General features: G+C 39.8%; 1 protein-coding gene across 5 annotated transcripts in view; it reads left to right on the top strand.

Moving 5' to 3' along the window:
- The window catches only part of ntn1 (netrin 1), a 328369-nt gene that overhangs the window by 126368 nt on the left and 174344 nt on the right, over window positions 1–27657 (top strand). For all 5 annotated transcript variants that reach the window (XM_062970707.1, XM_062970709.1, XM_062970708.1 and 2 more), the window contains exons 4-5: window positions 11527–11676; window positions 15219–15272. In XM_062970707.1, coding sequence (XP_062826777.1) covers window positions 11527–11676; window positions 15219–15272 — 204 coding nt within the window. The remainder of the gene's footprint in view (window positions 1–11526; window positions 11677–15218; window positions 15273–27657) is intronic.

The following is a 27657-nucleotide window of genomic DNA, read 5'->3' as shown; positions in this document are numbered from 1 at the left end:
ATTGGCATGTTTTCGAACTGCTAGGTTGCCAGGAGCTGGGGCTAACAGCGGGCGCTCATTCCGCTCCCGGAATTTGAACCTGGGACCTTTCGGTCTGCAAGTTCAGCAGCTCAGCGCTTTAACACACTGCGCCACCACCAGAGGCCCCATATCAGCTACATACAGTGCCTCTTTTCAAGCCATGTTGTATTCTTACAACTCAATCCCATAACAATATTGTAGGTGGAAGCTCCCTATTTTATTTTCATCTGCAATATGTTTGAATGCCTGGCTACCAAAGAACATCATATACTCCAGTTGGTTTACTGAAGTTAGTTAGGCTGTTGAATTTTTCTTTAAAGCGGACAATCCTTCACCACTCCTGAAGTCTATTTGGAGAGTGTGATGCACACACACAGTTCTGCCCTCCCAAAAAGAGGATTGTTTGGGGTGGAGGCTTAGTAAGGATGCCTTAGTGGGGATATCACCATGCCCACAGTATCCTCCTCCTGATGAGATTGTCTTGTCCTTCTTAATAGTAGAATCAACTCTGCACATTCCCTTCCCCACAATTTAGCATTTCAGGTTGTTATTATTACTGGGTCAGTACTCCAGAATTCACAATTCCAGAAAGGTATCCCTATTTTCCTACCTTTGCAATGTGAGCTACTATATAAAGTGCTTCTAACTGGAGCTCTGGACATATTTCAGCACATTCTGCATCTCTCCCAGGTGCAAATTCATGATACAATAATAATAAAACATAAATAAGCATTTAAAACCAAATACATTATGGGAGAGTCTCGTTGGATCATATTGCACTTTGCTCAGCTCAATAAAAGTTGGCCTTCCTATCCTTTCAGACTATATCTCATCCCTAAAGGTTTGCTTAAACAGGAAGGTTTTGAGCTGTTTTTTAAAGGATGACAAGGAAGGGGCTGTTTTAATCTTCTTGAGGAAGGAGTTCCAAAGGTCGGGTGGCTACTGAGAAGGCCCTCTCTCTCGTAGCTGCCAACCGCATTTGAGATGGTGGTGGCAGTGAGAGAAGGGCCTCTCCAGATGATCTTAGCAATTGGGCAGGTTAGTATGAGGAGATGCAGTCAGATAGGTACGTTGGACCTGAACCATTTAGGGCTTTAAAGGTCAAAACCAACACCCTGAATTGAGTTCGGAAACATAATGGCAGCCATTGAAGGTGCTGTAGCAGGGGGGTGGTATGCTCCCTGGGTCCAGCACCTGTGAGTAGTCTGACTGCAGTTCTCTGAACTAATTGACGTTTCTGGGCACTCTTCAGGGGTGGCCTCACATAGGACCTGTTACAGTAGTCTAGGTGGGATGTGACAAAGGCATGGACAGCCATGGCCATGTTTGGCAAAAATGTCAAGGTCTATGGTGTTCTCTTGTCGAGAAGCTGTTGCTTTTAGCAACCTGCTGATCTTTCTCCCATGGGCAATGAGATTTTAAATAACAAAGGAATGAGGGAAGGGAAGCAGGGAACTATCGCTGCTTATCAGTTCTTGTGCTCTTAAAGTCTTCTGTATATAATAGGGGTATGCAATGTTTTCGTTAGTCATCATAAATGGTATCAAATTCATTAAATTCATACTTATGATGCAATATCTGACACATGGGCATGGCCCGTGACCAAAACTTAAGAACTGAAACTTGCCCAATACTTTTTTGTTTGAATTTTGTAAATCCTGGAAGCCTCCCAAAGTCAGTTTCATTTTCAGCACAAGGAAGCAAAGCCAAGCCAAAAAGGCTGCCTTTCCTCTTTAAATTAATGAGAGAATGAATGAGCCTCATGCCATTAGAAGAGGGAAACAGCAGGTAGAAAGCAGAGTTTGCTGAGAAAAAGACTGAGAAAGAACAGAATTCTGGGAAATGTAGTTTGGAAAGGCAAGGAGCCCCATGCCAGAGAATTCAAAAGGCCCTGCCCTAAACCACATTTCCCAGAATTCTGCTCAGCAGCAGAAAGCCCCAATCATGATGGGGGGGGGAAGCTATTTTCCCTCTGTAGCAGCAACCAGACAGAGTTCCAGTAAATTGTTAAATCTGCTAAGAGGAGGACTGACATACTTCTAGTAAATACATCTCTGGGCTGGGATGGGAAGAAATGGAAGTTATATTTGTTAATATGAGAGACATTCAATGAAATAGCTGAAAGTTGGGGGAATGATCCCCTGTTATTTTATTTCATTGTATAGAAAATTCAATGAGATAGCTCTTATAGTTTTTTTTAATGTTGTTTATAAAACATTTGAAAATGCCCCAAAAATCCGTGGATAAGCAAAATGTTCTGAAACTTGAGGGGCTAACAGTGGTAAATGTGTTCTACCATTGTAGCAAGATTCACCCCATTAGCTATAAAAATGAGGGAGAACAGAGCCCCTGAAGTTTCTCCACTTGTGCAATTACTACGATGAAAAAGTAACACCATTTCATTACTCTCAATGCAGTAACAAAAATTTTACTAATGATACTTTAGAAACACATTAGAATCAAAATGCCAGCACCCCCTAATTTTTTAATGACTTTTTATCGATTGCACAGTTCTAGTATATAATGTGTCCAAATAAGCACCTCTTGTTCTAGCCAGATAGATTGATAGAATTGATTCAAGAATAGCAGCATCTTCAGATGTCAGCCTATTTTGTTCAAAGGCTTGGTATGCGCACATACGCTTTCGTGAAAAGATAAATCAATATGGAGCATGGGTTTTGAATGGCAAATATCATAACTTACATCTTGATGCATCTATTGGGTTTATACCAGCAAATGTGTTGTATCTTCAAATCATTTCTAATGATAACCTTTAGAGCAGTGCTTCTCAACCTGTGGGTCCCCAGATGTTTTGGCCTTCAACTCCCAGAAATCCTAAGAGCTGGTAAACTGGCTGGGATTTCTGGGAGTTGGAGCCCAAAACATCTGGGGACCCACAGGTTGAGAACCACTGCCTTAGATCAACCTGTCATGGAGTTTTCTTGGTAGAATTTTCTCAAAGGGATTTTGCACTCACCTCCTTCTGAGGCTGACAATATATGACTTTCACAAAGTCACCTAGTAGGTTTCCATGACCAAGTGGGGATTTGAACCCTGGTCTCCAGGGCTTTAGCCAAAGGGGGGGATTAGGGGTTCAACCCCCCCCCCCCAAATTCAGGTTAAAAAAAAAACCTGGTTTACTCATGAATTTTAACGGATTAAGCAAATCTCCATGAGTGTCCACTGAAGTTTATCGATAGAGCCAGATTTCTAAGTTATTTTGCATTATGGAACTACTCTTCATGATTCACTAAAAAAAAAGTGCCCCCCCCCCCCCGACATTTTTTTCTGGCTTTGGCCCTACTGGTCTCCCAGTGCCCTGGTCCACCACTCAGATCACTACACAATGCTGGGTCTAGGCGTTGTCATACAGTATGTATATTATTGGTTTCATTATGAAAATATGACTAACTTTCTAAAAGTAGGCCAAATCATAGCTTCGAATTTATCCATCAAAATGTGAAACAAATATGATTTTCAGTTTTCTTGTATTTTTCAGAGTTTCCCTGAAGCAGAATATATAACACAAGAGTCATGCTTTATTTCTGATTAAAAATAAAACATTGCATTTATTTTGAATTCACTTCATCCTTCCTTCATCCTGCTTCTGAAGGAGTGAGGCTGATAGAGCAGCTAGGAGAAACCTGTAATGTTATATATCTCTTGTGCACTATATGTGGAGTTGGTCCTTTAAGCCCTTTTGATTAATTTCAGCTCTGATATTTACCAGGCTACTGATACTAATGTAATTCCATTGAAACAGAGCCCCTCTCGAGTTTTATGGCATTAATGTAAAACTGCTCAGCAGGCTGAGGAAAGGATTTCCATGCTTTTGATGAAAAAATGATGAATGATATGAACCATGAATGTACTCCTGCTCCACCTGCCAATGTAAACCTAGTGAGGAGCAGTGGAATTTAACATATGGAAGGGCGGTAAGTCGGCTTAATAGAGGCTAAACTTTTAATTAAGAATGCCAATCTTCCTCCTAGAAATTCTCAGCCAAAATTCAAAACTTCACTGTTCAGTGTTCTCACCTTGAGATCAATAGTTGCTGCTGCCATTTTCACTTGGGTAGGAATCTGAGTTCTTTTTTCCTTAGGGAAAGGAAATTATGGGAATGAATCTGAGTTTTATGTTAAACATACTGATTTCTAGATATTTGCACATTCTGGTATCATTCTGGTATCTCCAAATTAAATAGGATATGGTCAGGTTCATTCAGTCTTCTTTCCTATCCTTGTCAAATAACCATAGCATTCTAAAAGTAAAGCTCAATAAAAAGCTAACCCTTGATGATAAATAGGATGATGATGAAATGGATAACAATATATAATACGGTGATAAAGGGCTTGTGATCATATTTTACAACACAATACAATAAAAATAGCATTTTTGAAACATGCTGCCAAAAGATGAGTGAATTAAGACCAAAGCTGAATCAACATAAAGGCTATGTCCCAACTGCAGCATGCAGGATCCTACCCCAGTTCGACATTATTAATGCCATGCTTAGCTGTTTTAATACAAACTCAATTTTGTCTTGCAAACCACACAATTGGCATCTTTGAAATCATCTTGGTGTAAAAGGGCATCTTTAGCATACAGTGTTCCCTCACTACTTCACGGTTCATTTTTTGCGCCCCCGCTGTTTTGCGTTTTTTTAATAAACACAAAAATAATGCTATAAATCATAAAATAATATTATAAATCCCTCTTTCTACTTCCTTCCTAAGTAGAAGCCTAAGGAAGGAAGGAAGGAAGGAGGGAGAAGCCAAAGGAGGCTGAAGCAGCTTTGTTTTTGCCTCACAAGGCATGCGCGTGCTTGAGAGGTGAGGAGGGGACAGAGACGTTACTTGCTAGTGAGAATGTAAACAACACAAATATAGTGTCTCTACTTTGCAGATTTTTACTTTTTGCGGGTGGTCCTGAAACATAACCCCCACAATAAGTGAAGGAACACTGTATTTACTGTATCAGATTATTTTAATTCACATGACCACAGTTGCTGTGGGTTTCCCCCCCCCCCCCCTCTTCTTGGCCTACATATATTCTCATATCTGTATCAACCAACAGACTTTGTTTTCCTCCCAATTTTCTGCACATCTGCACTCCCATTGAATGACCCCACGGCCTAACTTTCCTTTTCTTTTCTCTCTGCAACCTCATGAGAACATCATTCAGTATGTATCTATATAAATGTGTGCGCATATGTGTGCACATCAATAGAATTTAACACCTTATTCGGTTAACACCATGGCATTTAAAGTGGGATGAGACAGGGGAGCAGGAAGATAGAGGGAAGGTAGTCTTCAGGTGGATAGAGGGTCTTCAGGTGAATGGAAAGGAGCTGGACAAAGAAGGACAAGGAAGTTTAGCAGGTGGGCTAGATGACGGCAGCAACAAGAGAAGGAGGGCAAGGACATTCTCTCTCTTCACTTGTCTCTCTATTGACTCACTTATGTCCTGAAGCTTTAAAACTCTGCCATGTTTTTTGTTTCCAACATGATGGCCAAAAACGTATTGCTTCTGCCCTTCTCCTCTATGTGTTCCTCTTACAAACTGTAGTTGCCCATATGGGAGAGAAAACACTGCATGTCTGTTCACAAATGCTTACACACATACAGACATACAAACTTGGAAATCCCAGAAGAACACCTGTAAGAGGCCAAGTTCAATGCAGCCAAAGCAGCAGGAAAGTGTTTGAGATAGGTAATTTCCAAAAAGGAAAAAAAAACATTCAAAAAGTTGAAGCAGCAGCAATAGCAGTTCAGCATATCAGAATCTTCTAGTGCCAGCAGTAGAGCAATTGAGCTTAATCAATTCAGAAGCAGAGTCAAGCTTGAAACGTTATAAAAGACTTCATTCAAAGAACTACATATCTAGATAGGAAAGTTAACAGGGCGTAGCTTTCTAACTAACTCACCCACAGCAGACATCTTGTCTCTCCATGTTCTTCTTGTCTCTCCAGGATGAGAACAAATGAAGAACAAAATTCAGGGACCTGTCATGTGCTCAAAAAGAGAGGCTTGTCCCTGAGAAGTATCAGTCTAGCCAGCAAGGTGATAGGAAAGAAAGGAAGACAGGCAGACAAAGAAACCAATAGGAAAGGGCTTTTTCCTGCCAGCTAACTCATCTGCCTATCTAAGTCCTTGATGAGGACTACAACCTTGTGCAGAATGTAGAATCATAGGATAATAGAGTTGGAAGAGACCGCATGGGCCAACCCATCAAAGCACTATCAAAGTATCCCTGACAGATGGCCATCCAGCCTCTGTTTAAAGCTTTTCAAGGAAGAAGCTTCCACTACACTCCGTGGCAGAGAGTTCCACTGTTGAACAGCTTGTATGGTCAGGAAGTTCTTCTTAATGTTCATGTGGTTGAGAGCCAACAGAAAAGGCTCCACCAGCTGCTCATACTGTGATGGCTTTAGTACAGGCAGGGGCAAACTTCAGCACTCCAGGTGTTTCAGTCTTCAACTCCCACAATGCCTAACAGCCAGTAAACTAACTGGGATTTCTTGGAGTTGAAATCCAAAACACCTGGAGGGCTGAAGTTTGCCCATGCCTGCTTTAGTGGATCTGGGCTGTATAGGGACTGTATAAACCTCTCTTAAGCCCAGATCTATCAAGACCAGTATTACCAGGGCAATTATACTACTATATTATATATTAAGTGTAATACTACTAATAATATTACCATATAATGATATAGTGCAATATAGTAATTTAATGCTTATATTGTGCTATGCTAACAATATATTGTATGTTCATTTGATTTGTAAGCTGCTCTGAGTCCCCTTCAGGGTGAGAAGAGCGGGATATAAATGTAGTAAATAAATAATAATAAATAAATTGGAAGGGGCTAGATGGTTACTCCTATGGCAATGATTTTCTCCTCTTCCCATTCCGGTTTCTCCACCACTTCAAAGATTGCATTTATATGTGACCAGCCCAACTATCCTGCCAGTTTTATATCCCCCCAGTAACAAGAATTTGGCCACTAAGTCTAACTTAACCAAAAACAGATGAAGGTGGACACTGATATTATCAAAGTTCTTATTAAAAATGACATAGGGCAACAGCCCCTGCACCCCTAACCTCTGCAAATGTATTACTATATGTAATAAATTTTAATAAAATAATAAATATTTAATAAAATGTAGTACATAACAGTGAGAAGAGGACCTTAGACCTTCTGATATTCAACTATGCTGACACACACATATATATATTTAGAGAGAGAGAGAGAGAGAGGCTGTACATGATTGCTATGGGAATGTCAAGGTAATCACCCACCAACCCATCCTGCCTTCCAACCACTCCTCCTTTGATCCCACAGCAATCCCAATTTGGGAAGTAGAATACATGATTTTTTTTCTTAAAAAATGTATAGTACCACTTTTTAAAAAATCATATTAAAGCTCTAAGGCATCTAAAAGAAGTCCATCTACTTGCAAACTGGGGGGGGGGGGGGAAGGAGGTTGTATATTCAAACTTTAAATCCACTTTAGGGAGGGGCCTTTAAACATCTCAGACAGACAGATTCTGGGCCTCACCAAACTACAAACCCCAGAATTCTTTAGGAGGCAGAAACCGGATTTAAAGTGGATCCATGCTCTGGTGTGATGAGGCAGTTGGAAACTGCCTTCTGTGGAGACAAGGGGGAAGTGTGCCTACAGAACCTAAAGCTGTGTTTCATTTGCCCATATCTGGAAGAAAGATAGTTTCTCTAGTCTGTCTAATACTACTATTGTTATGTTTATATGCGGCATTTAATTTTTGCCGGAGTTTGTAAGCCGCTTTGAGTCCCCAGAGGGGTATAAATGAAGCAAATAAATAAATGATAATAGATACTAATAGATACTGATTCTCTAGCATTAGTTCCCAATGTGTTTGAAAACTGATGAAAAAAGCCAAGAAACAAAAAGCAAAAAAGAAGGGAAAGGGAAAGGCAAAGGAGAAGAAGTTAAAAATCATTCTTGCTCTGATTCCTTTTATTTTTGGAAATGCTGGAATGTTTAGATTTTCATCTGTCATCTGCGTGAACTTCTACAGCAGATGTCTCTAACCTGGCTCCTTGAATATTAGTTCAATAAAGCCAGGTCTTTCTGCATGCAGTGATAACAGTACACTGAAGTCACACTGATGCCAAAAATCCACTCATGTTGCAGATGTCTTAAAGCTCTAGAGAAGCCAATAGTTTCACACACTTCCACCCAGATTACATCTAGTACAGTTTTGTGTCCAAGAAAGAATCAAGCCATCTCTCTTTCCCTTTAGACCTTTTATGTGTCAGATGGCGGTATTCTGGAACTTCAATTCTGGCAGGTGGTTTCTTCCCCAATAACTCTTGTCTCCTCAAGGTGAAGGGTTTAACCTTCTGTTTCTATAAAGGGAAGGGAAGTCACAAGGCACTAAATTTCCTCCTTAGGCTTGATACTGTTTTATAAAGCTAGGTTACATATAAAGCAGCTTTCCCTAGCACCCTCAATGAAAATATCTAGTACATCAGAATTTAGGAAAGCTGGTTGTATTTCTCCTTGCATGTAAAACAGAAAGGTCTTTAGGAGAGAAATGAGGAATCTTTTCACAACCCTCCCTAAAGGCCAGGAAGACATCTGGACATAAACAGGACACAATTTTCTTGGAATAAAATCTGGCCTCCGGTGTGATTCCCAGAACATGATGCTGGCATGTCTGCTCAGACTTCCCTTGTGACACAGCCCAGTCAGAAAAGGATTGAGAACTAGTCAGGGGTTCCCTGCTTTGTGGCTGTATCTTCGTGCATGTGTTTGCAGCTCCTAGAGTGCAGGAGCTCTGCACTTGCACAGATGCTATTGTTTGTCATAAGTTTGGTATTTGGCTTCAGCAAACAGATTCTTTCGAAAAGAAAATGTTAGCAGGACCCAAATCAGCCATCATCTGTGAAGAACTGTGGTAGAGAAGGGGAACACAAAGGGGTTGTTGTGCGTCGTAAATCTGAAATGCTATTTTATTTATCTAAAAGTAAGTCCTTATTTACAACCATGTTCATATCCATCATATTCAGCAGAGTTAAATTATCAGATCTTGGTGCTCAAGGTTTTCTCATTTCTGAGCTTCTTGTTGAATATATTTATACAATGGACCAGATGAAATTGATGAGTTACTGAACAAAAGTAAGCACAGCAATACAAATTCACCTGGTTGATATCAACAACTGGAAATATTGTGTGTTTTCACTGTATAGAAATCCATAAAAAATTACTGAAGTATTGGTAAGATCAAAGTAGGTGAAATTCTGAAGGATGTTGTAAAGGACTAAGAACGACTAAGGTTTTTTCAGGCAGGGTGAATCTTTTTTATTCCACTGCTGCCACCAATTTGCGAAGATGCAACCACCAAAGACTCAGAGAGACCTTTTTTTAAAAAAAATCTTTCTTTTTATTCACTTTAGATGGTAACACAACTTGGTTTATAATATATGCAACAGAGGATTAGATGTTGGAGGAACAATAACAAGTTTATTCAGGCACAGAGCTTAGTGGTTACAATATTGTTTCTCACTTAGAGGCACTTTTATTAACAGTTACAATATTAGAATGAGGTAAGGCAAACTCCCTAAAGTGTCATTTCTTTTACTTAAAGTAGTTAGAACTTCTTCCTCTGCTACTTTTAAACCGCAGTCACCCTGTGTTATATGATCACAGATTCTCTGTTCCTTACCAGGAAACAGACTACATTAAATAAATCACCAAACTTATTTTAAACTGACTCAAAAATGAACAATTGAGTCTCCTTGATCCCCTCAACCTGGGATCAATCTTCCCTGTGTCTCATCAGAGCACAGACTGAATCCTTTTTTTAAACTCTTCACTTTTTCAACAAAACGGCAGTTGGCTCCGCCTACCTCTCCATGGCAACCAGCCTCTGAGTAATGAGATGCAATAACTGTAATACTTACCCTTTTAAAACACAAACACACAATTAAACATAACATCTGTAAACCAAAAATTCATACTTCATTACAGATGTCATGTTACAAATGATCATATTCAGTGAAGAGATTGAAAAGACAAATACTGCTAATCTCGGATCGAGGGGAGTAGGCAAACCAGATGAAATATTGCATCAAGCGTTTTGGTGTAATAATAAGTGAAAAAATAGACTGGACTTCACTGACAAAGCTATGAATGCATAATTTAGAGTTATACATTCATTACAGTTTTGTGTTCACAACTGCTACTTATTTTCCTATTTGTGTAGCTATAAGGAGTAGCCACTGCAATTGATGGAGGTCTGTTCTTTTGACTGAGAGACAGAAGACTTATGTCCTCACAAACTCCATTGCACAAGTTGTTTCCTGTGTGAGAAGGAATTGTGATAAGGACTCTGCTTCTGCCTGTTACAATGGAAATTGCTCACAAGAAGGGGTGGGATCACCAATCAGCTGCTTCCCAATTGGCAAGAGAAACCAATCCCGATCAATCTCAGGCTGGGAACACCACTATAGCTAATATATAGATAGGGAACAGATGAGCACCTGTGAGGCCCTTTGGTGCAGTTTTGCACCCAAAACAAGGAGCATTGTGGAAAAAGTTATTATTATTATTATTATTATGTTTATGTTTATGTTCATTTATACCCCGCTTTTTTCCACTACAAGGAGACTCAAAGCAATTAATTCATACCTCTTCAAAAGATATACCTTACACTTATATTGGTGTAATCAAGATTTATATCACTTACAGGATTTTAGTCTTAAAACTCAAACTAAATCTAAGCATGAATTCACCCACTGACATTAGTTTGATCAAGCAGGGTTGTCCTTGGCTTGACCTCCTCAGAAGACATCTCACTAGGAAAATTAAACACAACCTCAATTTAGTGAATGTTACAGCTTTATGGTAAACCAGTGGTTCCCAAACTTTGGTTCTCCAGATGTTCTGGACAAACCTTTAGGTTTCCCCATCATCGGACAAGCTGCCTAGGGATTCTGGGGATTGAAGTCCAAAACAACTGGAGAACCAAAGCTTAAGAATAATTGTGCTAAACCATGGCTGGTATTTCTGCGAGCTGGAGAGATAAGTGAACTGTCCCTTGTCTTTCTACTTCCATAACGTGTGATAATCAATTATGAGGGTGGAAACAGAGGTTCTAATGGCTCTGATGAAACATTGAGTGAAGAGTGGAGATGCAGAAAATGAACTAGGGGGAAATAATTCTGGGTCCAAGTAGGTGTTGCTCCTCATATTAAACTGCCTTGCAATGTTGATCACCTCTACATAGGGATTGACAGTGATGTTTTCAGTCTGAGTGATGAAAAATGGCTGTACTGTAAAGTGAAGCTTGAAGAGCAGGAGCTGTTCTTGTACATCCTCTCCTGGTCGAATGATTCCTCCCAGCTGTCTTGGGATATTGTTGCTCACTGACAATGCATATTCTTTGTGGAAAATCCTTCCTTCTTTCTTTCCTTCTTTCCTTCCTCTCACTCTGATCCTCTTGTTGTGTGTTCCCCCCACAGCATGTGATTGCCATCCCGTGGGTGCAGCTGGAAAAACCTGTAATCAAACTACAGGGCAATGTCCCTGCAAAGATGGCGTGACAGGCATCACTTGCAACCGATGTGCCAAAGGTTACCAGCAAAGCAGATCTCCCATTGCCCCCTGCATAAGTAGGTGGATGCTCTTTCTGACATCGGTATCATAACAGAGTTAATCTTGACTGAGTCTGGCCTACTTACTAACACTTAGTAGGATAGACTCACTGTTTAGTCTATTAACTTAGATGGACTGTTTGCCATTCACATATAACAGTTTTGATGGGTACTTGTTAGAGTCTCATTGTGAGACTGCAAACACACAGATTTCTCTTCCCATTACACAGATGTAATACATAGTAGAGAAGAGGGACCAGTACAAAGGAACAAAATAACCAAGAAAGACATATATGAATTTTATACTAGTTCCAACAAGTACATAATGTGTTTGTATAAAATGTACCTATCAAAGCTGTAATGTGTAGTGGAGCTCTGTGTCATGTATCTGGGCTGATTTGTGCATTTTGCATTTCTTTATGTATGTAAATATAAATATCTAGGTCTGATTAGATTATATGCTTACAAACAAGTGCTCATGTAAACAAAAGCTTTCAAGGTACAATTATCTGACACTGTTTAACCATCCTCCCCTTCAGTGCTTGAGATACCTCAACAGTACTTTACCCCAGCAATAACAGAAATAAATAGCTACTACTTTTAATTATATCTGTACAATTCCTGTAAATATTTCCAGTATGTGCCGGTTGTTAGGAATTTTGGGAGTTGAAGTCCAAAACACTTGGAGGGCCAAAGTTTGCCCATGCCTGTGTTAAAGAGTACTATCTCAAATAGTATGGGTGCATCTACACTTCAGAATTAATGTTGTTTGATGTCACTTTAACTGCCATAGCTCAATGCTATGGATTTCTGGAAGTTGTAGCTCTATGAAGTCTTTATCTTCCTCTACCAAAGTGTGCTGGTGCCTCACCAAGTTACAAATCCCAATATTTCATTGTATTGTGCCATGATGACTAAAGTGGTATCAAACTAATTAATTCTGTAGTGCAGATGCACCCTATGTGGTCAGAAAACCACATACCATGGGTCCAGTGCCAAAGTAGTACAATGAACTGGAGATTTACACACCCCTATTTTGAAATGTGGCATATCTAATTAAGTTAAAAGAAATAAAGAAAGACAGCAAGCAAGCAAGCTGATTTGTTTTATGCAGGTAACCTGGCTTAAAACATAACTAATAACATTCATGGCAAACTGCAGATTTGTTTTTGTAAAAATTTCCCTCTCATAATTAATGTATATGTAATGAATAGGTTCTAACTTATATGAGTGATTTCCTTTCACAGCCAGTGTTAACCATGGAATGGGACTCATCGCTACTTGTGTGAGCTGGGTCTGATATAAAGAGAGAGAAAGGTGGACAGATGTTAGTTGTTGCTCCAATGATGTTAAGAAATCTAAAAGGCCAGGCATGAGCTGAGTGAGAAAATAGGATTTAAAAACATCCCACTAAATTGTCTTACATATTAAAGTTTTCAAATGGCTGCTAGTTGGGATCATAAAATCATAACTATTCTCTGTTAATTTCTCCTGTTCCCACTGCTGCTGCCTATTGTCAGTGATGCTTTTAGATTAATGATGGTGCTGCTGAGACCTTAATAATGTTCCCTTCTCCTTAACAATGCTATATTGGAAACTGTTTCTATCTGCCTTTTAAGAATACTGTCATTCAAAGTAAAAAAAGTTCTACAGCAGCTCTGGAAGGTAAAATAAAAAAGGAGAAGCCGTATCAGCCCCACTGTATTGTTTCATTATCATTCACTCTGCAGCACTGCAGGGAGAAAAGTCATGGTTGAAAGAATCAAGTCTTTATCCTGAGATACCAATGACACTGTGGGAATTCTATATAATCCTAATTTGGAATAGATCTCTGGTACTTTTTGAGAAATAAACTGTATATGATTTGAAGGCATGCCATAGAACAAACTTGTTGAAGCTAATCAGGTATGATCAGTGTCTGGATGGGAGAACCTATAGGATTAAAACTTTCATCACTAGCAGATATGCTCTGGTAGTGCTGCATCATTAAGGTCAAGTCACGAAGGACAATGGAGCCCCCCATGGTGCAGTGGGTTAAACCCTTGTGCTAGCAGGGTTTCTGCTGATGACTTCAAGGTTGGGTTTCTGACCCAGGGGGAATGTGGATGAGCTCTCTCTGTCAGCTCCAGCTCCATGTGGGGACATGAGAGAAGTCTCCCACAAGGATTGTAAAAACATCAAAACATCCAGGCATTCCCTGGGCAATGTCCTTGCAGATGGCCAATTCTCTCACACCAGAAGCAACTTGAAGTTTGTCAAGTCACTCCTGACACACAAAAAAGGATATTTCATTATCCTAATGGAGACCCAAAGGGGGCACTGGAAAGAGAAGGATAGTCCATTTTATCTGGACAGAATTGAAGGAGGAAACCCATTTTCCCCATTTTCGCTGGTTATTCCCACCCCCTCCATGTCATAAACAAGGGTTGTTTCCACGACGGGGACATTGGTAGGGGGAATAACAGGAAAATGGGGGGAAATTGTTTTCCATCCCCCATCTCGTCCCCCCATAAAATGGACCACCCTTCTCTGTCTAGTGCCCCCTTGTGGCCTCCACCCAGATATTGGAACTGTTCCTGATTATGGATATTTCTTATAGAGCAGTGGTTCTCAACCTGGGGTCCCCAGATGTTTTTGGCCTTCAACTCCCAGAAATCCTAACATCTGGTAAACTTGCTGGGATTTCTGGGAGTTGTAGGCCAAAAACATTTGGGGACCCTAGGTTGAGAACCACTGGTTTGAAGTGAAGATTAGCTTTACCCAATTAACTCATCAGGTGGCGGGGGGGGGGGGGGGGCAGAATCTTACCCTTTCCAGTAGATTCAGTGACCCTAACACTCAACACAAGGAAATGAAAAAAGATTATTCTTCAAACAGATACAGCTTCAAGAAAGGCACATATTGATTTTCTTTGATACAGTTCTGCTACATCAGAATCAGTAGAGGTACTGGGTTTGATAACTAGATGGCAGCCTCTGTTGAAGACATTACAGAATCTCCCCTCTGTATATTCAATGTTTATTTACACTGTCACTTTTCTTCCACAACAATAAAGAGTTTGTAAAGTTATTTTTGTCATTAATTGATTACAGTTATAGTATCAAGATCCTCAAAGATACTTAGTTACTGATATGCATTTTAGAAACTAGAAACGTTGCTGTTTCTCAAAACAACCCAAGTTACTTTTCAAAAATTCTGAATGCTGCAAGCTGCTTGGCTGTGGCTGAAAACCCTCTCCTCCCAACGATTTCTCCTCCACATCATTGCCTCCACACCTGCAACAAAGCAGAGGGCAACAGCAGCAGGTACAGCACGAACTAGCAAGTGAACCAAGTGGTAGCCTTCCTCAAGCCACAACCCCAAATTGTAAGTGTAACTGAAGAGTAGCTAACATAGTTGGGAATCACGGCAATTACAAGTAATTGTAGCTTTGCTTCAGCTCTCACTTGTCTTCTCCTGTGAAGTGTCCGTCTGTTACTCCTTAGCTGGAGAAAACAACAGCTTCCTCTTTTCTTGTTAATTTTTCCGTTTTGCTGTCCACTTTTTCTTCTTTTCCGCAGAGATTCCTGTTGTTCCTCCCACCACCGCAGCCAGCAGCACAGAAGAGCCCTCGGGTAAGTTGTTCTTTTGTTTTACCTCAGGTTTCTTTTTCCTTGTCAAGGTATATTTGCTGTGAGCTTCGTTGTGCTTAGTTGCTACACTTATAAGCAGATGCATTCAAATCAGTTGGACTCCCCATGAACTAACAATAATTTCAGTTTGAGGCAGGGCTGAATATATATATCATATTTATAGTATCAATTGCTTTATAACATTTTGTAAATTTTCCCCATTTCATTGCTTTTAACTATTGTTAACTGCCTTGATAAATTCTAGAAGGGCAAGATGAAGAATTTTTCAAAAATGATAATTTTTAAAAACCCTCTGTATCCAACCCTCTGAGGTTTTTTTTTTTTTTTTACTTTATGGGAATTTTGTAAATGTTGGCATGCATCTGGGGGACGCCTGGCTTGACAGCAGTATGTGGGGAAAAGATCTTGGAGTCCTCATGGACAACAAGTTAAACATGAACCAGCAATGTGATGCAGCAGCTAAAAAAGCCAATGGGATTTAGGCCTGCATCAATAGGAGTCTAGTGTCTAGATCCAGGGAAGTCATGCTACCTCTCTATTCTGCCTTGGTCAGACCACACCTGGAATCACACTGTGTCCAATTCTGGACACTGCAATTGAAGAGAGATGTTGACAAGCTGGAATGTATTCAGAGTAGGGTGACTAAAATGATCAAGGGTCTGGAGAACAAGCCCTATGAGGAGTGGCTTAAAGAGCTGGGCATGTTTAGCCTGCAGAAGAGAAGGCAGAGAGGAGACATGATAGCCATGTATAAATATGTGAGGGGAAAGCATAAGGAGGAGAGAACAAGCTTGTTTTCTGCTACCCTGGAGACTAGGATGCAGAACAACAGCATCAAGCTACAGGAAAAGAGATTCCACCTGAACATTAGGAAGAACTTCCTGACTGTGAGAGAGAGTGGTTCAGCAGTCAAACTCTCTGCCCCAGAGTATAATGGAGGCTCCTTCTTTGGAGGCATTTAAACAGAAGCTGGATGGGCATCTGTCAGGGGTGCTTTGAATGCGATTTTCCTGCTTCTTGGCAGAATGGGGTTGGACTGAATGGCCCAAGAGGTCTCTTCCAGTTCTAGGATTCTATGACAGGTATAGAAAGGTAGATATTGCCACTGTGCAGCAAAACAGCCTTCAAATTTAAGAATCTGTCAGGAGCACTTTGATTGTGATTTTCCTGCACGGAAGGGGGTTGGACTAGATGGCCCATGTGATCTCTTCCAACTGTTATCCTATGATTCTATGATCTGTCATTTGAGAATAAAATTAATGTTTTCCCATCACAATTTAAGCTGATTCGTAAATAAAAACAAACATATCTATGCCTATTTAGCTGACTGAAGCATACAAAAGATTACGATGATAATATAAATAACATTCAGTATCATTACAACAAAACATACAGCTTCAGGGCAAAAGCCGATTGTTCCAAGAGATAAACCAGGTGTGTGAGCCCTGGCATGACATTCTGCATGACTCTGCCCCCGGAATCCTTCTTTGCTGTCTTTTCCCTTCCATTTACAGTTGGTGTCAACCCACACTGACCACAGATTCTTTCCTATAGTGTAGGACAACTGCCATTCAAAAAGCTAATCTGCAAACTCTGGGGAGCCACTGGAAATATTAACTAGAACAATTCTTTTCTGTGCAATAGAGCTACGGTTTCCTGTCTGTCTTATCAGGTCCCTAGCAGTTCCCACAAAGTCTAGGAGCAAAATGCTGTAAGATAGGAGACATTGTATCATGGCTATCACAATGCTTCATTTGCAGCTGTGATACAATGCAATTACGCAAATACTTGGGCTGATCAGAACTGGACAGGGAAACAGTCCAGAGGATGCACTGTGGGGAACATTCTTGCTCTTTCCTGAGAGATGAACTGTGCTTGGATGTCCTTTTTCTTTGTTTTATAATTTCAAATACATAAAAATGTAATGTGAGAGAAGCAGGCACAATGTACCCAAACACAAAATGAATAATGATTTTTTAAATAAAATTTATATAAGGTGTATAAGAAGCATAAATGAATGTCATGTTTAGACTTTAGTCTCATCTCCAAGATACCTCTTTATATACATGTAGACAAATACACATATTTCCAAACCTGACAAAATCTGAAATTCAAAACATTTCTGGTCTCAACCATTTTATTTCAGAAACACTCAACCTTGTGATTACTCCTTTTTCAGCCCTTATTATGATGATGGAAAGTACTCAGCAAGTTAACATTTCACAGATGAAAAGGGGATTTGTGTGGCCAGGAAATATCAGTGTGTGGTCAAAATAGCAAAAGTTATTAATGGGAAATAGCATTAACTAAGGGAGGCTGCAGGAGAAGGAAGAGATAGGCCTATTGTCACGACCCAGGCTGCAGAGCACCAATAACCATACACAGAGGCCAGAATCTAACTAATATCTTTATTAAGGAAATATATAAGGTTAATAAAAGCAAGTGTAGGAAATAGTTCAGGAATAGACCTTTCAGGGAAGGTCAAAATTAGTCCAAAGAAACAATGTCCAATATGAAATATTAAGGTCCAAAGTTGTAATCCAATAACCGAAACACTCACTTCGCCAAGCGAAGTGAGGGGAGATGACAAGGTCCTTTAGTCCATGAAACTTGAGCAAGGCTAGGAAATAACTTGATGCTTGGAACACAAGGCTTGAACAAGGCAACAAGAAACGAGGAGCAAAAACAAGATCCGTGGAATTTACTTGGCAAGGTCCGGGAAGCAAGGCAAGATCCGTGGAAGCAAACAAGGCTGGGAACGGAGGCTTGGAAACAGGAACAAGGCTTGGAAACAGGAACAAGGCTTGGAAACGGAGTAGCTGTCCACACACGCTACTCCAGTAGCTGACGAATTGACTCCGCAAGATTCCAAAAGGGGCAAGGAACCTAAATAGGGCCTCGTTTCCCACCAGAGAACACTTCTCTGGGGAAACCAGAAACGAAAGTCAATCTCTGTGTCCAGATGTATGACTCCCTAAAATTTCTCATGGAAGCAGGCTTAATCATCAGAATGCTTTGCTGCGATTCTCAGGCTTCGGCGATTAGCCTGCTGAACTCCTTTTTGTTGTAGATAATAATTACGGCGAGAAAATGGGGGAGATTTTGACTCAGGGCTTGTTTGGCAGATTTCTGGAATACAAACCTCCTGCAGGTGCAAGGGCTCTAATTCAGGCTGGGAAAGTTCCCTTTCTGGCTGAAATGGTGGAAAACCCAAGTTTTCCTCTTCATCTGTCACAACAGCACTAGGAACGGGACTACATGGCCCATGAGTCATCACACCTATGGAGAATGAAGAGATCCCCCCCCCTTTTAAATTGCTGAGTTAATTGAGTGCAAACTACTTTTGTACTTTGAACTCAGTTTGTGCCAGCTGTTATAGGTAAGTGATAAAGGGGAAGAGTGGTGCCCCTCCCAAATAGCCCTATATCCCAGGGTCTGATCCCAGGTTTTTTGCTTTAAATTGGATTATAAGAGTCCACAGGGCCCTGGGAGAAGAAAAGGAAAACAATGACAATTTAAAAAGCAGGTGGAAAGGTGGGATGACATAGGATTAATTGTAACTGTCCCTGTCAAATTGGGACAGTTGTAGGGTATGAGATGAGGCATCATTGCCTCCCACTTTAGTATTTTATCATATCTCTTCCAATCTGGGCACTACCATAGTGGGCATAGTGATTCCTCGATACTATGCTTAAGCTCCAATCTAGAGTGGAACAAAACATCTCTGCAGTACCTCCCCCACCCCACTCTCCAGTTACTATCTTTAATAGGAGTTGGTCCAAAAGAGTGCTCAGCAACTCACCACTGTCCCCTGCTTGCAACAGGAACATCTCACAATGGGGGCCCCTCACAAAAGAGGAAGCCAAAGGTCATGCCAAAGGTTAGAAAGCACCCACAAGGGACTATGACTTGCTGTCAAACACAAAACAAAGTTCATCACACACCCTGCTTCTGGGTTTGAGTTCTTTTATTCTGCTTTGGTTTTGTGGGTGGACATGGTTATTTGGCAAACAATAGAACATCTTGATAGGAGCTTGAAGGCAAGGAAGCAGGTGTGGCTGCTCTTGACAACTGCATGCTCTTCTCCTACCAAATATCACCCTCTAGTAGAATTTCAAATAAACAATGCACTTTGATATATCACTTTCCCATAATTTCACAAAAGATTTCCCATTTCCAGTACCTGTGACTTTCTCTAGAAAAATGATGCCAAATAACATCTGTATTCCAAAAATGGGAAGTCCCACATATAAATTAACTCTCTGTCCACTTTCAGAAAACATGACGTCAACATGATATAATAATTTTTGCTCAAGACTAGCTCCAAGAATAAATTTGGTACCAATTTAGTCAACTTGAAAATGTTCTTTGAACTATAACTGTTTAGGAAATGTGGTCTAAAGAAGTAAAGTTCCCAAGCTATCATGGACACACACAGAACTCCATGGGAAAAAGCAAAATAACATGGAGCATTATAGATGTGTAGTAAAGCTACCTAAATGTAACATTCTGATGCTATTTCCTCCAGTGGTTGTCTGGGACTACCAAGTTCAGCCCCGAAGCAATATGCATTAGCATCCGCTTGCTTCTCCCTATTTGTTTATTTATTTTATTGTGGAGATTTCTATGCCTTCTGTTATATGTGCAGTGATGTTAAGTTTTTAACAAATTTCATTTAATGTGCATATTTTATTGCCGTATTGTGTTAACTACTGTTTTAAACCATTGTTTTATGAAGTTATGTTGTTATGCTGGGCTTCTCCCTTTTGTAAGCCACCCCAAGTCCCTTCAGGGAGGTGGTGGCGGGATACAAGAATAAAGTTGTTGTTGTTGTTGTTATTATTATTATTATTATTATTATTATTATTATTATTATTATTATTTCTTCAGGATAGTCCCAAGGCAGCTCACATCATATTTAAAAATATACATACAAATAGTTAAAAACCATAGCTAAACAAGTATTAGAGGTTTAATAAGCCTTTAAAACTTTCTGTATTATTGAACATTAAAGGTTAAAATCAGCCTAAAATGTCCCATTCTTCTATATCCATAAGTGCCTGGTGTCAGTTTAAAGCTGCTTTGTAGAGGAAAGTCTTCACGCCTTTCCTAAATGCCATGAGGGTGGGAGCCAATCTAATTTCCTCTGGCAGTGAGTTCCTTAAGCATCTACATTATGATTGTCTTCAAACCTCTCACTGGGCTGTTTATAAAACAGAGGTAGAGAAAGTAAGGGTTCAATCTCTTTTTGCTGGTCCTCTAAAAATTCCGCAATCCCCCCCTCCCCAAATCCAAATTTTTCACCTTGAAGAAGCAAAAAAGCAAAAAAAAAAACCCCCAAAAAACCCCTGCAAAATGCAGCAGTTTCTTTCCAACATCCCCTAGTCTCCAATCCCTCCCCCAAAACAAAAACCTATTTGTGAGAAGGAAGCCTAAAATCAGCCAAAATCTAAATAGGAAATGGCATTACCCCACTTTCCAGTTTTCCAGGGTATAAGTTAAAATGTCCCCTTCCTAGTACATCTGTTTGCTCCTGTTTTAAAATACATGTTTTCATTTCCCTTTTGCAAATGGATAGGCAAGATAGATAATCTTACAGCGTAGATCATGAAGAAAGAAGAAAAAGATCCTATTAGGCTAGTTTCTTGATTATGCTTTAATTGGTCAGATTGAAGCCTGTATCCTTGAGGGTAATGACAATCCAGACCTCTTGAGTTTGCCAGCTGTCTGCTCTTCATGAGTACAGTCCCATGAGCCATCACTTGGCAGTCTGTGAGCAGGAAGCAAACATAGTGAGAAGCCCTCCCTGCTTGTTTATAATGATGTCATGTCATGGCCTGGAGTACATTCTCTTGGGTTGTAGGACTGGGGGGGGGGGGACACGAGGAGGGGCCACAGGCAGGTTTATTCATGGTGCCTCCTCAGCTCCCACAGCAGCTTGCCCAAGTCTTAGTTTCTATCCTGGCAGCATCAACCAAAAGGCTTTAATCTAATTTCATGCTTTATTTGCGCCAATTTGTTTTTCAATCAATCTTGCTCAGCAAGAAGAAAGGATATTGCTGGAGGCTCATTTGTTGAGTCTTGTTCCAAGGGTGAGGTTAATAGCAGTTATGCTTTGCTAGAATTGCCGCAGGGTTCATGGAGCTTTTGTGTTTATTCCCTTTGCAGCAGTTACATCTTCTGTGCTCAGACTTTCCTTTCCTTCCCAACCACATCTTGTTCTTGAAATGTGGTCCACATCTTTGTTGTAAGACAGGATATAGGAAGCAATATGAAATGGGTCAAATTGGCAGAAGTCACACAAACTTAATATGACTTTAGAATTCTGAAATTCTGCAGAAACAAAGTGCCTCTGCACAATTGCCCTCTTGCATGTTTCTAGATGGAATCCAAAAGGATGACGTGTATTTCACCCATAAGGAGACAGAGTTCTTCAAATGAAATGATAAGGTTTTGTTTGTCTCATTAAGGGTCATGCAGATTTACCCCACTTTGTTCTGAGATGTGAGGTCAGCAAACATTGGTAAAGGAAATGCAAGTCTATGCCCAGTCCAAGACATTTTGCTGCCTCAAGTAGAATGAAAAATATTGTCCAAACCAAAGAAACAAAATAATGCTAATAATTATATTTGTCCCGATATAAAGAACAAATACAGAGCCTTTTGGTTGGTATCACGGGATGAAGAAACTCCTCTGAATTGCACATAATTTGGCCATGGAAACTCACTGGGTGATATTTGGCAAGTCATACACTCTCAGCTCCAGAAAATCATATGATAGTTTAGGTTATTCATTACCAGGAATACTTTCTGTGATTAAATTCCATTACCCTTAAAGAGATTATTGTATAAAACATGGTTGGCCATACTTTTAAAAAACTTGGCCACCCTAACAGGAGCTTTGGTTTTAACACACAATAGGAAGATAAACCAAAGTCAAGAGTCCACTAATAGAGATGCCCAAATTCTTGTGTCCTTAAAAGTCCAGTTAGAATAATAAAGGTACAGACTGCAAACAGAGAAGGATGAGCCAATGCCAAGCTCCAAAATTCAAATTACTGAAGACAAGATGAAGAAGCAACAGAGTTAAGTCATGAACAAATGAAAGCCAGGGTCACAATCAAGGGTCCAAAAGCCAATTCGTCTGGCTGCAGTACTAACAATATTTTCATTCAACCCAATGAAGAGCCGTAGATGTTAGGGGACTGGGAGGGCAGGTGAAGCTGCTATGGGGCTAGCCATGTGATAGAGTAAGCCTTGCATCTTCCCGCAGTTGCCAGACTGTACATTGGCAATGCGCATGTGTTGAGAATTCTAAGCTTGTGGCCACTGAGGAATACATCACTGCTTTTAAGCATCATGATGAACAGAACTACCCGTGCAATAATTATGCAATGAAAGACTAAAACCCAATATTTGGACTGGAAAAACAGGGTGGAACAATTATGCAGTGGCAATGGTTATTCTCTGAAATATGGTTTTCAAAGGTAGAACTATTGCTTACAGTTTCCTACATGGAAACTCTTAACCACATCTCAGATCCCTCTGTGACTAGTTACCTTAAGATTACAAAGATAAAAGAGGATTGGTCAATGAGTTGCTCAGTGCGGAAACATTTGGAGGAAATTATACTTCCTTGGCATAGAAAGCAGACACTGATTCTGTACAACATTTTTACAGTCACCCATGGAACCATCTGCTGCTCAGAGTTGATCTTGAAGATATTAAAACCCATAAACTCACTCCAGGAACAGACTGCGCCTGACATAAAATTGTAGCATGATAATTGGATGGAACAGAACCCAAATATCAACATCTTGTACTAAGAGGAAGGACTTGTTGCTAATATACTGGCCAGTTTTATCTGAATTGGATTATAACATAATAGAGGTGAAAAGATTATGCCAAAGCTTCTGTTAGAAGAATGCCAGTGTTAGCAAACCATATCCTGGGCTACACATTCCCTTGTCTGTTGCAAGCCTTCTATTCAGCACTGGTTTCTTAACCACAGTAGACCATGAAACTTTTTGGAAGCTTCTGGAAAATACATCCAATTTAATTTCAATATAGCCATTATTTATTTGGGGATAAAGTTAAACCTGGAGCTCTCTGCCCCATCTTTTTCTTGTATAACCTTCTAATATGATCATTGGTAGAGAACAACAAATCACTAGTCTTCCCACTCTGATTTTAATTCTTGTTCCAGAAAGTGTGGGGTTTTTTTTGCTTCCATATTCCTTTACATTGGCCCCTTCCACACAGCTGAATAAAATTCCACATTATCTTGCTTTGAACTGAAATATATGGCAATGAGTGCTCAGATAGCCCAGTTCAAAGCAGATATTGTGGGATTTTCTGCCTTGATATTCTGGATTATATGGCTGTGTGGAAGGGCCCATTGTGTGTCTGACACTGAAGTTGTGGCCTGCTGCAGAGCTTGGAATCAAGACACTTCTTGTAAAGGGGTTTGGGGACCTAGATCTGCAGCTGGAGAACAAAGCAGATGGCGCATGCCGGTCCAGAGAGACTGGATTAAATTGAAGCTCTGTTGTCGGTTGACTTGTTTGTCAGTGATTTCACTAGGTGTGTTATATACAGCACAGTGGCTATCCAAGCAGAAATACTGATCCTCATGTAATGAAGTACATCCACTGCTACAGAGTTTCCAGTTCTCTTCTTCCAGTTTTGGACTTGCCCTAGAGATAACTAATTCCTACACACATGGTATGATACAGTGAAAAGAAACTATGGGTTTGGCAGGAGCGGGGTATACTGCCCCTGCTTTATATATGTATGTATGTATGTATGTATGTATGTATGTATGTATGTGTGTGTGTATGTGTGTGTGTATATATATATATAGACCTTGAAAAACACTGGCTCGGCAGCTTGGCTCATCCACATGTAGAAAAACAGGTATTCCAGTAGAATAGACCTGAGGTTGTGTTGCAGACCATTTAGAGAAAAGTAACATGGAAATCATCTCTAACCTTTAGTAATTTTCATTGGCTCTTATGAATGATATTATGATGTTACTTTACTTAAAATTGTTTTTTTAAATTGCATATTTTCCTCCTGCTGCTGTGGACAGTAAGCAGCCATATCAGTGTCAGGGAAGAGGCTTTGGATAGTGTGCAAAGGGCTAAGGAATGGTTCCTTGTGAGCTGTCCAAAAGGAAACTTATATGCACGTGAGCCACAATTCTTTATTGCATGTGCGTGGTATAACATCCCTCATGTGCTGGTCATCATCTTGAGTGATGAAGAAGCATCTGTCTTGATGCAAGGGGAAGAGAAATAAAGAAGCAGTCGTCTGTGAAAGCAATTTCATTTCTCTTCCTCTCACAGAACAAATAATGTTTTTTTGTTGACTGGATCACTTTTCCCAACCTTCCCCAGCTGAGCTAGTAAGCAACCATAGTAAGCATTACTAAGCAACCATACCAGTAAAAGACAGGAGATAGCTGCCAGGGCAAAGGTTTTGGATGGTGTGCAAGGCCCTAGAGGATGTTTTTTTGTGCCCTATTTTAAAGGAAGCATATATGTGTGATCTTTCATAAATTTAATGGTAGGTTATAATGAATAAAAGAAAACATAATAGATAATTTTGGAAGAACACCTCAAAACATAGCCTACTATGCTTGGCCTAACCCATTCAGCTTACATAGGCTGAATGGAAGTAACTGAGGATAGAATAAATTATACGTGCTGTGAACAAGATGAACTAGTCTCCCAAATATGACAGCAAGAATATCATGTACATGGTCACTATATGTCTTATGCTTCTAGCATTCTGTCTAGGATAAAGCATCCCATCTCATGTGTATAGCATCCCATCTCATAGGCAGTTATTTAAAAAGTGTTCAGTGATATACTATGTCAGGGCCAGAGATTTGGACTACCCATGATTTCCATCTCTACATAAATACCTTCTGGACACCAAAAGCAACCGGCAGTCTCTGTTCAAGGCTTAGGAGATCAGAAAACACTGAAGGAATTGAACGGTACTGCTCAGTATATAGGAAGCACTAGTGGAGCTTTTGGGGGTTGGGAGTGATATTGTTCACACTTACTTCCTCCTAAATATGAGAGAAGTGCTAAAAGGTGGAGGAGAGCAGTAGGTAACTGACTTCCTAAGGGACGTTGAGAAAATAAATTTACTAAACAAACAGACTGCCAAGGTGTTTAGCCGTCAAATGGCCCTTGGCATGTAACAAAACTATAAATGAAATGAAACAGCTGCACGAAATTTTACTTAAGGATTAAAAAAAATGCTGTCTAGTATTATTTAACATACTACAGTAGAGTCTCACTTATCCAAGCCTCGCTTGTCCAAGCTTCTGGATTATCCAAGCCATTTTTGTAGTCAATGTTTTCAATATATCATGATATTTTGGTGACAGTAATTACAAGATAACATTATTAGGTATTGAACTATTTTTTCTGTCTAATTTGTTGTATAACATGATGTTTTGATGCTTAATTTGTAAAATCATAACCTAATTTGATGTTTAATAGGCTTTTCCTTAATCCCTCCTTATTATCCAAGATATTCCCTTATCCAAGCTTCTGCCAGCCCGTTTAGCTTGGATAAGTGAGACTCTACTGTATTTCTTTAATCTCTCTTATCCTGATTGAGATTGAAATGCAGTGTTACAGCTTGGGAAAAATTTTGGATGTCCCTGTCCTCTGAGAAATGATATTCTCAGCCTATGAGAAACTCCAAAAAGGGAAGTTCCTAGTTGCTGGGCTAAATTTTGGCTAATTCTGGAACTGGCCAGCCATAAAAAGATGCAACAATGCCTTTCAAACATGGAGGAAATATTGTCTTCTTTGTGTTAGATATGATAATTCCAAATCTGTATGCAGAAAGTAAATATTGTTGGGCGGTTGCTTTCACCTTCCTCCATTTTCTAATGTAGCACTCTAGACCTGAAAGCTTGAGAAACCAACCAGTGTTTTCTGTGTAGAATTATGTCTCAGATCTTGGAGAATCAGCCAGAAATATTAATGATCAATTGAGTTCACCAATATGATGAACTGAAGAGTTACCGAGTAACTGGTTTTATTCTCAAAACAACGATAGAAGTACATAGAGGACAAATGAAATATAATTTTAAAAAATGGAAATAAATGGACTTAATAAAAAGTACTGCATAACCAAATGTCCTACATAGAATACTGACATTAAAATGGTTTATATTTATAACTTTGTACAAACTTAAGCTATCTTGTATATAAGCACTAAGATCTTGTACAGGGATGCTTTTCTTTGAATCCCAAGTACTAGCAATTGCCTTATATTCTGTCTGATGAGAACAGTTTTGATGCTCTACATATTTTCAAACACCATAGTGTTGCTCTTTGCCAACATAGTCTCAATTTTTCCTGATGGGCTTTACCAAAAAGTTCTATATGTGAATGGGATGCTGTAGCAAATCAAGTGACATATGCTGAAGCCTTTTTCATTGGTTTGTGATTGAGAATCCAACTTGGTAAAATCAGCCTAAATCATAAAGTCCTACTCATAAAGCAGACATTGACTGAGCAGGACTATGGCTTTAACAGCAGGCAGCTTTGAGATCAGCTGAGCTTTTTTTCCTTACTTCACCTGAACATCAGAATTATTCTACAGTAAATGAGTCAAGGAAATTTGGCTCCAAACCAGATAGTTCACTATAAAGTAAAATAAAAATTAGGAATGGGCAGGGGGAGTTAATCAAGATGAAGCAGGTATCCAGCCTTTTATTTCTAGATGTGCTACAACCATTAGCTACACCAGTAGAGGAGAAAGTGATGATGGAGAAAGGGGAAAATGTTTCAATGCTGGTGTGGGAGGAGCCTTGCTGCATTTCTCCCATACTGCCTTGGCTGAAGGGACTCCTAGAAGTAAGTCCTTAGCTGCCAGCCTTCTCTTCCAGCATAACAGACTCTGGCGTTGTGTTGCAACAGGATCCCAGTCTTTATGTGGTACAGCAATTAAAAGGCCATACTAGTTGTCACTGTGGCTGCTTTCCCTCTCAATTTCTGTTCCCTCCAAATTTGACATGCTCAATGCTTTTCCCAGAAGAGACACAATAAATTTTACATAGAATAAGAGCTGTTGAAATTGTCTTGGCTGGGTTGTATTGAATTATTTCTAATTATTAGGAAAACTTGGGTAACAGCCTTCAGTCTCATAACTGGGAGCAAGTCATATTTCTGTACTATGTGTGGGTTTTTCCTATGTTGTTATAGCCAGAGGGTTTGCTCATTTCTGTCTCTCTCGTAACTATTCTACGGAACGAAAATAAGACCTATCATGATTTTTAAGCATTTCTGAGGATGCTTGAAATATTAGCCCTATTTCAAAAATAAGCCCTAGGTATA

The sequence above is a fragment of the Anolis carolinensis genome, chromosome 2, assembly GCF_035594765.1.
Source record: "Anolis carolinensis isolate JA03-04 chromosome 2, rAnoCar3.1.pri, whole genome shotgun sequence".
Classification (NCBI taxonomy): Eukaryota; Metazoa; Chordata; class Lepidosauria; order Squamata; family Dactyloidae; genus Anolis; species Anolis carolinensis.
The sequence above is the reverse complement of the archived record's forward strand: the minus strand, read 5'-3'. Positions and strand labels throughout refer to the sequence as shown.